This window comes from Phocoena phocoena, chromosome 1, assembly GCF_963924675.1.
Source record: "Phocoena phocoena chromosome 1, mPhoPho1.1, whole genome shotgun sequence".
In the NCBI taxonomy this organism is placed as follows: Eukaryota; Metazoa; Chordata; class Mammalia; order Artiodactyla; family Phocoenidae; genus Phocoena; species Phocoena phocoena.
Genome location: NC_089219.1, coordinates 121371005 through 121385064, shown reverse-complemented (window position 1 = coordinate 121385064; position 14060 = coordinate 121371005). Strand labels below are relative to the sequence as shown.

The window sequence follows — 14060 nt, the reverse complement described above, 5'->3', positions numbered from 1 at the left end:
GCCTTCCTGCTAAAATCTGGAACAAGAGAAGGATGCCCACTTCTGTTCAACATAGTACTGGAAATCCTTGCCACAGCAATCAGAAAAGAAAATGATATAAAAGGTATCCAAATTGGAAGGGAAGAGGTAAAGTTGTCATTACATGCAGATAACATGATACTATATTTAGAAAATCCTAAAGATGCCAAATAAAAACTACTAGAACTGATAAAACGAATTCAGCAAGGTAGCAGGATACAAGATTAACATACAGAAATTGGTTGCATTTCTTTATGCTAACAGTGAAATATCAGAAAAGGAAAGTAAGAAAAAAGTCCCTTTTAAAATCACATTTTAAAAATACATAGGAATAAACCTGACCAAGGAGGTGAAAGATTTATATCTGAGAACTATAAAACCTTGAATAAAGGAAACTGAAGATGATTCAAAGAAATGGAAAGTTATCCCATGCTCTTGGATTGGAAGAATTTGTATTGTTAAAGTGGCTACACTACCCAAAGCAATCTACAGATTTAATGTGATCCCTATCAAATTTCCCATGATATTTTTCACAGAACTAGAACAAATTATCCTAAAATTTATATGGAACCATGAAAGACCCAGATTGCCAAAGCAATCCTGAGGAAAAAGAACAAAGCTGGAGGCATGACCCTCTCAGACTTCAGACAATACTACAAAGCTACAGTAATCAGAACAGCATGGTATTGGCACAAAAACAAACATGGATCAATGGGACAGAACAGAGAGACCAGAAATAAACCCACACACCCACAGTCAATTAATCTTTGACAAAGGAGGCAAGAATATACAGTGGAGAAAAGACAGTCTCTTCAGCAAATGGTGTTGGGAAAGTTGGAAAGCTGCATGTAAATCAATGAAGTTAGAACACTCCCTCACACCATACACAAAAATAAACTCAAAAGGGCTTAAAGACTTAAATATAAGACATTACACCATAAAACTCCTAGAAGAGAACATAGGCAAAACATTCTCTGATATAAATCATAGCAATGTTTTCTTAGGTCAGTCTGCCAAGGCAATAGAAATAAAAGCAAAATAAACAAATGGGACCTAATCAAACTTATCAGCTTTTGCACAGCAAAGGAAACCATAAAGTGACAAGACAACCTATAGACAGGGAGAAAATATTTGCAAACGGTGCAACCCACAAGGGCTTAATTTCCAAAATATACAAACAGCTCATACAGCTCAATAACCAGAAAAACAAAACCCAATCAGAAAATGGGCAGAAGACATAAACAGGCATTTCTCCAAAGAAGACATACAGATGGCTAACAGACATAAAAAAAAGCTCAACACTGCTAATTAGCAATGGATTAGAAAAATGCAAATCAAAATTACAGTGAGGTATCACCTCACACTGGTCAGAATGGCCATCATCGAAAAGTCTACAAATAATAAATGCTGGAGAGGGTGTGAAGAAATGGGAACCCTCCGACACTGTTGGTGGGAACGTAAATTGGTACAGCCACTATGGAGAACAGTATGGAGGCTCCTTAAACAACTAAAAATAGAGTTGCCATGTGATCCAGCAGTCCCCCTCCTGGGCATATATTTGGAGAAAACCATACTTCGAAAAGATACATGCACCCCAATGCTCATAGAAGCACTATTTACAATAGCCAAGACATGGAAGCGATCTAAATGTCCATTGACAGATGAATGGATAAAGAAGATGTGGTGTGTGTGTGTGTGTGTGTGTGTGTGTGTGTGTGTGTGTGTATAATGGAATATTACTCAGGTATGAAAAAAATGAAATAATGCCATTTGCAGCAACATGGATGGATCTAGAGATTATCATACTAAGTGAAATAAGTCAGACAAAGACATATCAAATAATATCACTTATATGTGGAATCTAAAAAATGATACATATGAACTTATTTATAAAACAAATACACTCACAGACATACAAAACAAACTTACGGTTACCAAAGGGGAAAGGGGATGGGGGAGGGATAAGTTAGGAATTTGGGCTTAGCAGATACAAACTATATGTAAAATAGATAAGCAAAAAGGACCTACTGTATAGCACAGGGAACTGTATTCAGTGTCTTGTAATAAACTATAATGGAAAAGAATCTGAAAAGAATATATATATATATGAAACTGAATTACTTTGCTGTATACCAGAAACTAACACAGCATTGTAAATCAACTATACTTCAATTTTAAAAAAAGAACCTTATACAGTAAGTATTATCATTATCCTCAACCTACAGCTGAGCAAATGGAGGCTTAGGGAGGCTAATAAACTCAAAGGCATATAGCTACCTGCGGAGGGGGGGATACTTGAGGTTCAGTATGGAGCAACGGTAGACTGGTATGGTTCTCTAATTTCCACCTGTAACAGAACTCAGAATGTGTTTTTCCATAGAAATAAACTGACTCTTTGGAATGTACCCTGTGGAACAGCAGTGAGTGGAAGCAGTACTTATGCCCTTTTTTTTTTCTCCACGAGACCAGGGAATTTAATAGAAACTAGCTTGCCAGGCATGGTTATTCTCTATGGCATTGATACACACTGGATTCTGCCCAGCCCTTGCGTGCCCTGGAAGTGTGTTGGTGGAGGAAACAGGGAAATGAAAAGGCAGAGCTCTGGGTTCCCCACTTCAACCACAGCACCCTTTCATGTGTTGGGTTCCTTATAAAACTTCCTTTGGGCCCATTCTATAATAGCAAAATGACAAAGATGGATCATATTACTTTGAAAAGCATACCCTGTTAAGACTTCAAACAAAGGTGAAAACCCAACTTTGTCTCCATGTCTCCCCTGCCCTGCTTCACTGATGCCTCCTATACTCCGATGAGAAAAGAAACCTTAACAAGTTCTCCAATTTCTTTAGGTGCATTTCTTATCAAACAAAAACCAAAAAGGCAAATATCAAAATAAAAAACAACCCAAACCACAACCCTAGCTTATTACAAGTTTTTAATTATATTATCTTTTTAAGTCAGGAACAAAAACACCGTACTATTCATCACCACCATCATTTCATAAAGGCACATTTTAATGTAAAAAAGAATACAAGTTAAAGCTTTATGAAAACAGTCCTCATTTTTCTTATTTTGCTCTCCACTGGTGAAAATTTCTCATGAACAAACACTGATCTAGTCCAGCTTTTTCATCCAATGCCCTGAGGACTCCAGGCAGTCACCTGGCCAAAGCTGACCATCTTCAATTGCTGACCAGGGCATTCTATCCTTAAATGTTTTAGCTCCTCAAAGTGGTAGTGGGGTACAATGGAAAAAGCATGGATTTGAGAGTCAGGCCTGGGTTCAAATCCTATCGAATCCTCAAAGGCTACTGAACACTTGAAATGTGGTTAGAGCAACTAAAGAGCTGATATTTTTGTTTGTTTTATTTATATAGTATAGCATAAATTTAAATGTAAATCGTCTTATGTGGCTAGTGGCTGTATTGGAAAGCACAGATCTAGACACTATTACGGTCAAGTAGTTTAGGGCCACATTCATTTCTGGAACAGCCATCTCATTCTGCCAACTCGCATTGTTCTCCAAGTCAGCTAAAACCTTTTAAGTCTTCCATATTTTGTTGCTAAGGGTGTCCTTCCCCATTTGTACCTATGCAATCAGATCTTTGCATCCAAATGCAGGAAATTAGATTCATCTCTATTAAGTTTCATAACCTTAAATTTAGTCTATCATTTCAGTTTTTAAGCATTAGAAGCAATCTTCAATCGAGATTTTTTAAAAAAATCCTATTGTTATCCTATGTATTAGCAAGTGATAAGATAATCTTATATCATAACTAGCAGTAAAAGACTTTCTTCGAGCCCCAGTTTTTCACTGCTGTGGCCTGACTATGAACATATTTCCACAATTAGACTTTTTTCCAGCTCACACATTAAGTAAACATCCTCTGGCAGGGTGAGAAGGGGTGCTTAATACCTGTGGCCCCTCTCTCATCTACTAGGAACAGGCTACTTATATTTTAGATAAAGACTCAAAAAGAAATAAGTGATAGAGTCAGGGTTAGGTATGAGGCTGATGCCAGGTAAGTTTTTATTTAGGGAAAAAAAAAAGTCACTGAAAATAAAAGTCACTCAAAATGAATGAGAGGTTCAAAACACCCTATAACTCTTTAATGGCAGCTTTTGCACCCACTGCTCAAGCCAGTTCTAACCCAACCAAGATGCTGGAAAGCAGAGCACACAGTGGTGCCCATCAGGCCAATGAGGGCGATGAAGCTCAGGGCTCCCCGTTTCCGCTTTCTAGGTTCTAAAAAAGAGGAAAGAGCAGAAGTTACTGGGGGTGTTCCAGAGTGACAATGCTGTCAACATCCACCAGCCATTCTGTCAAGGCACCTGGAGCTGTACATTAGACCATCTAGTCTTAGGAGGTCAACCAGCTCTTCAGCCTAAGCTGTCAGTATGTCAGATACTGCATGCAAAGTCGTGTGCCACAACAGTATTGAACTTTAAAACACATTAAGGGATAATAATTAGAGCACCTCTGCTCCAGGATCTTTTGGAGTTTTCCCTCTCCCGAGAGGTAAGGACAGCCAGAAGAATCTCTTCCTCCTTCTCTCAGGCACACCATTTATAGCACTGATTAGGAGCAGGGGATCTGGGCTCAGACTGCCTGGGTTTGAATCCTGGCTTTCCAGTTTACACTTAGTAGCTCTGTGACCTAGAGTCTTAATCTTTCTCAGCCTCAGTTTCCTCATCTATAAAATAATATTATCTATGTCAGAGAATTGTTGTAAGGCTAAACAGCATATGCAAAGTTCTTAGAACAGCAATTGACACACTGAAAATGCAGAATGCGCTTTGTTACTATTCAAAGGTTAATAAAAAGAAGATAACAGATCTTTCACCCAAATATCAAGTTACTTTCCCTTTTCTTAAAGCCCTGCTAAACAGAAAAATGTAGTAATATAAGATTTTAAATTTGTTTCCTTGACAGATGTCAACATGTCCTTACCTCCTGTGTAATAGCCATAAGCATAAAGAACTCGTCCAACAATCCAGGCCAAGCCCAAGCCAGAAACTACACGCTAAAATAAAAGGGCTCCATTAGTTATTTGCATGAAAGAAACGGGCAGAATTTTATTAACATCTAGGATTGATTACAGAACGTTTTAACAAAAAGTTAACAGTTTCATGGATATAGTAAAATACTCCCTACCAAAGTTAGGGTAGAATGAAGTTGTTTCAGTCAGGAAAATCAAAGCGCTGTGATCCTTCTATGAACTGCTCAGAGACCTGGGAGGTGATTGCTGGCCTTCTCCTAGGTAGGTGGGATGGGAGGAATCTCCCGGCCTGCCCCAGGGGACTCAGTGTGCTAGAGCACAGGGGAAGGAGAGGCAGGCCTGAGGGTCACAGAGTAAGCCAGGAGAGGAAACCGACTGAAAGGCAGGACTAGGGGAGGAGCCCTGTGGACAGGAGATGGACTGTGCACTCCACGGCTGTGTGCTGCTTCGTCTCAGCCAGGTCTCCCCTGGGAGGGCTCTAAGGGGCTGTGCTGCGGCCCACGCATAGGCATGGGGCTCCACTAGAAAAAGTCGGGGGAGTGTGTCATGTTGTGAATCCCAGAACATGTGGTGTTGGAGGGGAAAGTCTCCCCATTCCCAACACCCTTGGGAAGAGAGAGTGAAAACTCATGCAACATGGGAAATCCTTCCATTTGGACACCCTGCTGGGGTGACGAACCCATTTGGTCTAAAGGAGACAGGGGAGAGGAAGAGAGAGGGTGTGTGAGGACATGAGTCACTGTGCGTCACTGTCCCCAACTGTCCTTTCAATTTAGCAGTGGCATCAGTGGGGGTGAGGTTCCTACTTTATAATTTTTATTTGTTTTTTTTTGATGATTTAATGGAAGTTAAGTATCAGTAGGAGAATGAAACAACTATAAATAAACCCCCAGGCATACAAGTCCCTATCTAGAAGCTCTGTAGTTTCTGCCTGGTCTCTCTTTAAAGCCGCATAATTACCATCAACCCGGGAACAATATCAGGTGCTTGTCTTCGGAGTAGTCTCAGAGTATTTCCAAGAACTAAGCACAAGGAATAGGATCTAGGGGAGTGGGACAGGAACGGGGCTGGGGCGGACATCAGGTGACGCCTAGAGAGACCAGCTAGTCTGTTTAGACCAGTTAGCCTAGTTACTTGCTAGGACTGGGGCTCTTTAGAGGCACAAGAAAGAAATATCCTCTCTAAGAGAGTAGCAGACTTTTCTTTGAAACAAATACAAGACTTTGAGGTCATGAACTATAGATGTGCCATTCTGGCAGCTGACAAAAAAAGCACAAGGCCATTCAGGTACAGACCAGAGGCTTATGAAAGTCTCAGAACCAGAAATGTGAGGTGCCAGCACTCTGGTCTGAACTCAGTGGAGGGGAAATCTGGGCCCTGAAAAGGAAACACTTTATGTGTAAGGCAAGATCCCAATGGCAACTAATCAGGCTCAGATAAACTTGCTTTATTTAGATAAGGTGTAGTGCAGACCAAACCTAAGGCTCACAAGGGCCTTAGCGGGCCACAAGGCCCCGAGGTCCACCCTCACCTCCAGCCCTCACCTCCTGCTCACCACTGAAGCCGCCCTTACTCACTGTGCACCACACAGACCAGCCAGGCTCCTGCCCCAGGGCCTCGCCCTTGCTCGTCTCCTGCCTGGAGGTGTCTGGAGACATCTGCAGCACCTGCTCCCTCACCTACTGCTTAAGTGTCACCTTCGCAACAAGGCGCTCCTCCTGACTGCCCCACTCAGCACTGTCCCCCCCAGTCCCCAGGCACTCCCTTTCCACCATCCCTGCTTTTGCTTCCTCTGTGGGGCGCATCACCTTCTAACATGCTACGCGATGTCCTTGAATTGCTTTTTGTCTGCGACCCCCAACTAATAGTCAGCTCCACGAAACCAGGTGTCTTTGCCTGTTTTGTTCACTGCAGTAACTTCCGGTGTCCAGGAAATGTTCGTTGCATGAATAATGTGGCAAAGGAAAACTCAATGGACATGAACCTCCTAGGATCAGAGAGACCTGGGATCAAATTCTGATTCATCTACTCTGTAGCTATTTGATCTTGAGAAAGTTACATAGTATCCAAGAGGTTTCTCCTTATCTGTAAAACACGGGAAAAATGCTACCTACTTTAAGGAACTTTGTAAGAAGTAACTGAAATTCTTTTAAATACATGGTGCCTAGACATTGAAGATGTTCATTAAATTTTCATTTCCTCTTCCCTCCTGAATGGCTCAGTGAATTAAATCTATTCAATCTAATTAGATGAACCCCCTCCCCGGAAAAACTTACTGGGTGGTAAACACCTCCGACAGCTAGAAAAAATAAGAAGGGAGGGTACACTTCCAACCTGGAATAGATAAAAAAAAAAAGTTTTTTTTTTCCTTTTAAGTGCTCTATATAAGTATGTCTACGTAAAACTAAGAACCCTTTACATTCTTACTTGCCAAGTTAGAAACTTGAGAATAAAAATAAACATTGACCAGAGGCAGAAGGCCTGACCACTAAGATCCACCTTCTTTTGCTCTGCTTGGGATTAGATTAGAGGTAACTGAGAACACAGTGAGTCAAAGACCTCAAATCTAACAAACTGATGGGGCGAATTAGAGTAGATTTCCTTGCAGAGCTCAAAGCCTCTCACCCCCTAGGCTGAGAGATTCAGTATCAGTTTAGAGTGAACGTGGTGCAAATACCGCAGAAGAGTAATGCAGCATTAAATTCAGATTTGAAAAGGGCATTGGGGGAGGGATGAAGTGGGAGTTTGGGTTTAGCAGATGTAAGCTATTATATATAGAATGGATAAACAACAAGGTCCTACTGTATAGCACAGGGAACTATATTCAGTATCCTGTAATAAACTATAATAGAAAAGAGTATCAAAAAAGAATATATATATTTATAACTGAAGCATTTGGCTGTACAGCAGAAATTAACAACATTGTAAATCAATTTTACTTCAATTAAAAATAAAAGAAATGGAAGAAAAAAAGAAAAGGTTATCTAGAATCCCACCATCCTAACAACTCTTAACTTTGCTTAATATTTAATCTGTTCACTTATACATTTTTAATGATACTTTTGATGAGTATTCATGATCATCATCATTGCTATTACTCAGCAAACAGAGTACCAAGGGTTGAGGTGTTGTACAGAAAACACCCGCTCTGCAGATGTCTTGGGGGCCGGGCAGGGCCAGCACTCACGTGTTCTGGTGGGCCCGCTGAATGCAGTTGAAGAGGTGTCCGTTTTCAGGGTCATTGCTGTACATTGTAGGATACTGTTAAAACAAAGTGTGTGTGATCAAATGGTCAGGTGTAGCATTCAGTGCTGAGAGTTAAAATCAACCTTAAAGATAATGTATCCCAAAGCATCTTCTGCCATAACCTTGGTAAGATGATCATTCCGTTTCTGCTTACATGCATGTGGTGACAGAGGTCTCATTCTCAGAGGCAGATTCAATCTGTGTCTATTAATATCCAGTGACGAGAATATATGTCTGTGCCATTCAAGGGATAGAGGCGGCTTGTGCCAAATTCAGGGTTTTTGTTGACGTTATGCCACCACTGGTGGCTTTGGGATGGATTACAAGGATGCCATTGGGAAATAGCTCCTTCCCAAGAGTCAGCAAATACCACATCCTTTTAAGGTTCCCCTTAATGGGGGAACAGAAACTGAGTGTGTGAGAGTTTCAATGTGTCCATCAAAATAATGAACTAGACGTGAAAACTTTAAAAGGAGCTCTAATTAGAAATTGCTCAAAAGAAGTAGACATTTTAAATTGCTCACCAGGGACAGCTTCAGTAATTATCCCTTCTAGATCAGCTAGAGCTAAAGGAAGCATTCAGTAGACCTCCTCCCTATGTCTGATGTCCAAACACAGGCTAACTCAGCACCATGTGCTTCGTTTCTACTTGGGAAACAGGAAAATCACCAGAAGACGTCATTTTAAAGTGGCATACCAGGAAACAACTGCTATTTAACTCCAACCCCCGTTTTCTTTCTGTGCAGCTTGTGGGATCTTAGTTCCCTAAACAGGGATCGAACCTGGGCCCTTGGCAGTGAAAACGCAGAGTCCTAACCACTGGACAGCCCGGGAATTTCCTATTTAACCCCCTTTAGAAAACAGCTGTCTTCCTAGCAAAGAGCTCCAGCCAAAAGCACACCTGGTCTTTTTACAGAAGAGACAAAAGTAAAACAAGATGGAAATGACTCTCCAGAAGGGCCCCATATTTCTTGGCTTCCTCCTGCCAGACAGGGGCAGAATTTCTAATAGGAACAGGCCGGAAACTGCCACCGCTGACCACTAGCACCTCACCTTTCCCTCCACAACTGAAAACAAGTTCTTGCCGCGACGAACCCACAGAGGCACCACTGTGTTCCCACTCACCTCCACTTTGTACTTCTTGCGGGCCTTGGAAACGTTGATGGCTAGATGAGTTACCATTAGGAAGCTGGCAGCACCAGTTAGAATCACGAAACCATATTCCTTAGAGAGGACGGCCATCCTGACTCTGTGGGAGAAAGAACACATTAGGCCGCCACCTGGCACTGTGGGCTCCAAGCTGCAGGAGGCCTCAAGAGTGGGATGTTTTGTTACCAGCAAACATATCCCTACAGATCAAGAAGAGGCGTGAGCGACCTGGTGGTTCTAAGAGGTAGAGATATTACTGTATACCGATATTACTGTATACCACCCAACAGAATTAAAAAATGATTCAAGTCTGCAATATACACACAGAAAAGTTCACGATCACGTTGTATATTCCCTTTTGCGCCTGAGTTCTTTTGATCAACATCGCATGTATGAGATTTATCTAAACCACTGCAGTAGCCATTGCTATTGGATGGTCTGGCCACTAAAAACCACAATTTAAAAAAATATTTAGCAAGGCAAAATGCTAAAAGATATACTAAGTTACAGAGAGAGAGAGAGAGAGACAGAGAGGGAGAGAGACAGAGAAAGAAAGAGAAAGAGAGAAACAGAATATAGTCAGTAAGTACATAGTGATTCCAAGTTTTTCGCTTGTATGTCTGTTGGCATCGGGGACACTCAGGGCAGGAACCCTAGGGCCTCCCTTGGATCCTGAGGCACGTACTGGTACAGCAGCAGAAATATCACACTGGTAGGGAAGGGATCAGTTATAGTTCTTTGAAAGCCAGAGCAAGGCTCTGGGCAGCTCTTGGAGAACCCAGATTCTTCATCAAATTAACACTTCAAAACTAACCCCATGATGTGTTCTAGTGTCTGCAATGCAGCTTATTTTGAAATGCATCAAAAAATGATGATGCAAGCTAATATAGCAAAATATTAATGCTAGAACCTGGGTGGTAGCTATATGGATGTTCACTATACAATTCTTCCAACTTTTCTGCATGTTTGAAAAATTGCATATGAAATGTTTGGAGAAAAAGCTCATCTCAGCATTTTTCAGTGTTCAGCAATTTCAGCTCTTTTAGCTCTTGTCCTGCTCCAGCAGGAAAGAAGAAAGAAGGAAAGAAACAGACTGGAGATCAAGGAAAGGAAAACCTGCTGGGTGGGAAGAAGCCCTAATAAATTCAGAGTAAGTTAGTGCTGCCCTCCAGTCTCTCTGAGCATTGATCACCAGATGTCTGAAGGGTCAGAGCACAGCAGGACACAGAGAAATAGCTACAATGCTTCCAGAGATCCTTAGCTGCTGTCCCATCACGTGCATGGCTGCCACAGGCCAACAGCTCCTGTGTGTATTCTGTCTTCAGTTTAAAATTTCCATCCCTAGGAATTCCCTGGTGGTCCAGTAGTTAGGACTCTGCGATCCCACTGCAGGGAACACAGGTTCGATCCCTGGTCAGGGAACTAAGATCCCGCATGCCACGTGGCGTGGCCAAAGAAAAAAAAATTTCCACCCCTGAAAACTGTTTGGCTGCAATCTCTCCTGAAAGCCTGGGAAGGTTACCCTGCTCCAAAATGTTTTAGCCATCCTCACAAACAACCCAACAAGATGCTAATATCCCTATTTTCCAAAGAGCACCCAGAGGTTAAGTAATATTCCCAAGGTCTAAAAGAGAAAGTATCCGATTTGGGATTCAAATTTAGGTTCCAATTCAGTTCCAATGTCCCCTTTCAATCCCACTTGATGATTTAGAGCTGAACTGACATTGGGATCACAGAATCTTTCTCAGTGTGGAATTTGGGGCCAGCAAACAGGTCAGTTCTTTAAAAGTAAGCTTCCCTTAGGTCTGCAAAATAACATTTGGAACCAAAATCCTAAAACCTGCCCATCCCCAACCATGTTTCACAATAATTCCCGTTAGTTTCCCCTGCTATATTCTTTCTTTACCTGGAGCTGCTTGTGGAGGGGCACCCAGCATCCCCTCCTCCGGGACAGGGGACACACACACTGGAAAGGGCCATCCCCAGGACTCAGCATGGGAATCACCTCCAGGTCAGCCTCTCCTGGGCCATCTTGTGTGGCTGCGGAGAGCAAGGAGTCTTTGGCTGCCTCCCAAGCTTCCCTGCCCTCATTCTCTTTTAGAATTAGTCCTTTCCAGAGTTTAGAAAATCAGCTTGGGGAGGAAGCTTTGGTAGTAGTTATTAAATCAAAAATATGGGGTGAATACTGAACACCTCTTTGAAAATAAATAAATATGACTACCTGATATCCCTGGAGTTCAACCCATCTGGGCCAAACAGGCCACTGAAAATGGAGCTATCTCTAACTTTGTCAAAAGCCGCCTGTTTAAGAACGATACAATTAAGCATATCCGGTTTAGGTCAAAGTGTGCAAGTTGAAAGTCTGTTCAGACCTCACCTTTAGACAGGAGGCTAGGCTCTCACGCAGCCTGGGGTCACCTTGTGTTGGTGCAGACTTTTCAGCTCATTTTTCATCTCCCCCCAAATCCCATAAGCTCCATTTTACAGAAAAAGAAATGGAGGCTCAGGTAGAGAGATGAGGGCAGAGCTAAGACCAGAGCAGGTTTTAGAATTCTTCCCCAAATACTCCAGCTAGCCCAGGCAAAACATTAGAATTCGGTGGCTCGGTCACTGGCCTCTGTTTTTCTGGCCTGTAAGGATTTGGGTAGGAGAAGCTAGGTGGCAGGACAGAGAAGTATCTTTTGAGTAGATGTTTCTGTTGCAGGCAATGAACACTCAGAAAGGCAACCGCTCAAAAACCTGCAATTAGAAATTAATGTTTACTAGTGACCTCCTCTTCCAAAGTATAAATGCAACCTGGGAGGTTACACTCTTAGGCAGTCACACCCTAGTGAAAGTGACTCTCTTGACACTTTGCTATGGTGATAGGTACTGAGGGGGAAAGAATCTAGGTGAGGGCAAGCAGAGCCGGGAACAAGACCTTTGAAGGACAGAGAATTTACAGTAGGGGAGACCCAGAGTCCGATGCTAAAGTCGGTAGTGTGCAAAGGACAGTATAATCGGTCAGGAAACAGTGAGCGTACTAGGGGCGGGAGGAGACAGGCGGCCCTCCCCAAGGCTCTCCCTGCATGAGCCCTGGACACACCTGCATAGGTGCCGGAGCCAAGACTGTTCAGCGCTCCCCGCCACACACACCTCCTTGCACTTTCACCACGTGAGGAGCCCTGTTTCACAGGCCATTGTAGCCAGCACTTCCCAGCTGGTGTGATCAGGGCTAGAACAGAGAGAGCAGCCAATTGCATCAGACACTAAGCTCCCGTGAGGGAGGGACCGTGTGTGTCCAGCATCCCCCGTGCCAAGCACAGAGTGTGTGCTTATAGAAAGCTGTGGAATAAATGAAGCAAGCTGTAAGTCCAGGTAGCTTTCAGAATGCCTCCTCTGCTCTGCACAATGCCTGGCATAAAGTGTGTGCCTAACCCATGTCAGTTTCCTTTTTCCCTCTCAAAGCCTCTACTGAAACAATGGAAGCAACTGGATGTATGAATTCCTGGAGAAAGAGGAGATCAGAACACAGAGAAAAGCTCTGTCGCTACAGCTGCTGAAAACATAAATCCAGTAGGGACTGCAAAATGCTTAAGTCTTGTCCTTTAAGGAAAGAATCGGTTTAATTCACTTAGGGTTCAAAAAAAACTTTGTCATTTGCTGAATTCTTATTTTCTGAGGGCAAAGAGATGCACGCTCCCGCCCCGTCGTGGGTGGGGGTGCGTACACTGGCGAAAGGGGAGGCACCTCGGCTCACAGCAGCCACGTTCCAGGCAGCTCCAGCCACGCCCGAGGTTGGGCCGGTCCCGCAGCTAGCCGATAGCTCCCAGAGCACAGGCTTGAGAAGCTGATACGTGCAACACAACCTCTTTCTGACATGAGCACGCATTCGGACTGCACACTATAGTTTGTTGATTACATACCTGCTCTGTGTCACTGGCAACCCCTATATCCACCCAACAAGATAAGGTTCTTGCGGGTGGGAACTCTGCCCTAGAGTTTGCCTTCTACATGGTGATAGATACACAGCATGCAGTCCAGTGGTCCTTTTGGAGCTGAACTTTCATGACTGGTATAGATTACTTTGTAACTCACTTGGTTGTATAATAGCACTTGTTAATTATCACGCAGTTTCCGAGGTTAGTTGCACACCAGCTGTAAAGATTAAAATTTAAGATTTGTACAAATAAAAATTTATTTAGTTACTTGGTAGTATTACACGCTGCTGGGAGAAGTGTAAAACAGAACCACCTGGAGGACAGCCTGGCGGCAGGCAATATGCTTTACATTGTCCATAACCTTTTGCTCATTAATTCTACTGGGAATCTATCCTGGGGTAATAATCAGGAAGGCAAACAGATTTGGTTCAGAGACATTCACTTCAGCACTATTTATAACAGCAAAAACAGAAATGGTATAGATGTCCAAACAAAGAGGACTAATTAAATAAATAATAAATCTGTAAAACAGAATAGTATATAACCATTAAAAATGGTGAACCATTAAGGATGGTGAAACAGACTTAATATACAGCATGTTAAATTTAAAAAAAAGAAAACAAAAAGAGTATATCTAGTTTTCTCAATAGAAAAAAATTAAAGAAGAAAATATCAAAATCATAAGCATAGCTATTTCCAGATGGCTGAATTATAGATTTTCCTTTGTA

The 14060-nt window shown here is 42.4% G+C and overlaps 1 protein-coding gene across 1 annotated transcript; it reads right to left on the bottom strand.

Moving 5' to 3' along the window:
- Window positions 1-4017: 4017 nt before the first annotated feature.
- MGST3 (microsomal glutathione S-transferase 3) lies at window positions 4018-9506 on the bottom strand. The gene is made up of 5 exons (XM_065885404.1): window positions 9389-9506; window positions 8205-8278; window positions 7294-7351; window positions 4969-5041; window positions 4018-4263 (listed from the first exon to the last, which is right to left on the bottom strand). The coding sequence occupies exons 1-5, from the start codon at window positions 9503-9505 to the stop codon at window positions 4127-4129; spliced, it is 459 nt and encodes a 152-aa protein (XP_065741476.1). The 5' UTR covers window position 9506; the 3' UTR covers window positions 4018-4126.
- Window positions 9507-14060: the final 4554 nt, after the last annotated feature.